The sequence below is a fragment of the Hyposmocoma kahamanoa genome, unplaced genomic scaffold (assembly GCF_003589595.1).
Source record: "Hyposmocoma kahamanoa isolate Upper Pololo Valley unplaced genomic scaffold, ASM358959v1 210, whole genome shotgun sequence".
NCBI lineage: Eukaryota > Metazoa > Arthropoda > Insecta > Lepidoptera > Cosmopterigidae > Hyposmocoma > Hyposmocoma kahamanoa.
The window spans coordinates 6022428-6025248 of NW_020653731.1; the positions used below are offsets into that span (position 1 = coordinate 6022428).

A 2821-nucleotide genomic window follows, 5' to 3' on the forward strand; every position below is an offset into this window, starting at 1 on the left:
TCTAAACCTTTTACAAAAAATTACAGATGCACATAGTAGAGGTGCAAGGGATCCAAATAAACTGGTGTACAATAATAAACCTAGATTACCTTATTACAAAAATCGTGTCCGAATTTAAAATGCTCTACCAAAAGACATTAAAACATTACCGAATAATTTGTATTATTAGTATTACTTGTTATTAGTGTATAAGTACGTAGTAACCAATGTCTCGACCCTATCACGATTTAAGACCGCAAGTCATCACAGATTTTAAGTGTGAGTGAGCCTCGAGTTTGATTTCAAGAGTGAAAGAGCAGAAATGGTAACATCACAGAGAAGGTATGAAAAACAAACAATCTCTCTTCTCCCAGAGGCCTTTCAAGTAGACCTGAAAAATCAATTTGAAGGTCTACATGAATAAAACTTGGACGTAGATGGCGTTCACAATCTGCTATGTAAATCTTTAACCGAAACCACGAATATATGTACATGTAGGCGGAGTCCGAAAGAGGAATAAAAAGTTGTTATCAGGAACTATAGAACTAATAAACAATAGGAGAGATATGTTATATAAAAATGTTAGAGATTAGAAAGAAATAGATATAATATATAGATATAAATATATATAAATAAGGAAATAAATAAGACAATACGTAATGATGTCAGAAAATATAATACTAATATAATTATTAACACTATTAAGACATATAATGGACCAAAAATTTGTAGAAGGAAGACAAGTACAGGTTCTAAGCAAATTGTGAAACTTAAGGATATTGATGGAAATATAGTGACGGATAGAACTAAACTTTTATGTATTGTAGAAAAATATTACTGTGAACTTTACACATCTATTTTAAATGAATCCGATCTGTCAGAGCCCCTCCAACAAAGAGATACTATATATATATATAACTCTTTATTACATAAAGGCAGAAAAGTTTCCTGGCAAGGACGGGATCACAGTTGAACTTCTCTGAGCTGGGGGAAAGCCAGTACTGTCGGTGCTTAATAATCTTTTTAACAAAGTCTTACAAGAAACTCCAAGACATTGGAAGAACGCGTTAGTAAAAATTTTACACAAAAAATTGCCAAATTGAGTAACCACCGCCCTATTAGTTTATTGTTCCAAATTTACAAACGGTTTTCAAAATTAATAACAAACCGCATCCCTCGTCAACTTGATGAATGTCAGCCTATCGAACAGGCCGGCTTTCGAAGTGGCTTCTTCACCATAGATCACATCCACACGGTGAAGCAGTTGATAGAGAAGTGTCACGAGTACAACCGACCCCTTGCCGTGACCTTCATTGATTATGAAAAGGTCTTCGACAGTATCGAACATTGGGCCGTGTTCCACGCTCTCTATCACTGTAACATCGATTCTTGCTACATAGATTTACTTCGGGAGCTATACTGCAGATGAGTATAGCTCCCGAAGTACATCTATGTAGCGAACTCTCAGGTTCGATTGCATGAACACCAACCAACCCTGTACCAATCAAAAGGGGAGTGTGCCAGGGAGACATCGTTTCGCCAAAACTATTTACTGCTGTCTAGAAGACGTAATAAAAACACTTGATTGGACAAAATGTGGCGTTAACATCAATGGAGTCTTCTTGTCCCACTTACGGTTTGCAGACGACCTAGACTCTCTCGTTGAAAACTTTAACGATCTCCAGCGTACACTGCAACAACTGTATGATGCTTGTATGTGGGTGGGCCTCAAGATGAACATGTCCAAAACTAAGGTTATGGCGAACATCTACAACGTCACAAATCCAAGTGCCACAGTTGGAAGCGAGATGTTGGAGATTGTCGATCTAAAGACCCGTCTATATAATCAGTGTGTTCTGCCTACTATGACATGGACGCTCACGCAGGAGGCTGTGTATAGGATGAGAGTTGCACAGAGAACCATGGAGCGTGTCATGCTCGGTATCAAGCTTATAGACCGTGTTACCAATGACCAGATTCGAAGTCGAACTAAGGTAAAGGACGTAGGGAACCGCATTACAAAGCTAAATTGGAGCTGAGCAGGGCACCTGATACAGAGACAAGATGACAGATGGAGTAAGGCGATATCTGAGTGGTGTCCAAGGACTGGATACAGGAACGTCCGGCGTCCAGCGGCGAGATGGGCGAATGACATCGCAATTGGGGGGCGAACCTGGATGAGATTAGCACGAGATCGTGTGGAGTGGCACAGAAACTTGGAGGCCTATACCCAGCAGTGGGTATAGGTATATATGATTATGATGATGTTATTAGTGAATGGCTTAGAGACAAAAAATATTATAAAGTGACTGATTTTTTAGATAAATGTTGACTTGAAATTAGTGCTTAATATACATACATGTAGAATGTAATAATGATGTATAAATATTTAATAGTTTGACATAGAAGGTTATTATTTTGTTGTTTTTAATTGACTAATTATTCTTTGTTGATTATCAGATGTCGACATGAAAATATAAGGTGTAGGTATGTATGTTTAATGTAAATAATGATGCATAATATTTAATAGTTTGACATTGATAGTTTATTATTTTGTTGTTTGTGTGTTTGTCTGATAACAGTGCTATGATTAAATGAAATTTAAGTAATATTTTGCATGCCTAGTCAGGTAAAACATGTGTTCTGTAATAGTTGTTCCGTCTTTCACACCACGTTTTAGGCAAATAAAATTTCATTTCTCTCATTTCATTTCACCCCGGCCCTGCGTGAGCAGAGCCGGAGTGTCTGTAAGCAGATTCCCCCGGGACAACAAAAATAATAAAAAAATTGCCCCGTTCTTCCTTAACGCAGACGTACTTTAATAGAACTGAATTTCAGAACT

General features: G+C 37.4%; 1 protein-coding gene across 1 annotated transcript; it reads left to right on the top strand.

The window, feature by feature from the left end:
• Positions 1-416: 416 nt before the first annotated feature.
• LOC113227349 lies at positions 417-2018 on the top strand. The gene is made up of 3 exons (XM_026460242.1): positions 417-437; positions 1190-1355; positions 1624-2018. Exons 1-3 carry the CDS (start codon positions 417-419, stop codon positions 2016-2018), a joined length of 582 nt encoding a protein of 193 aa, XP_026316027.1.
• Positions 2019-2821: the final 803 nt, after the last annotated feature.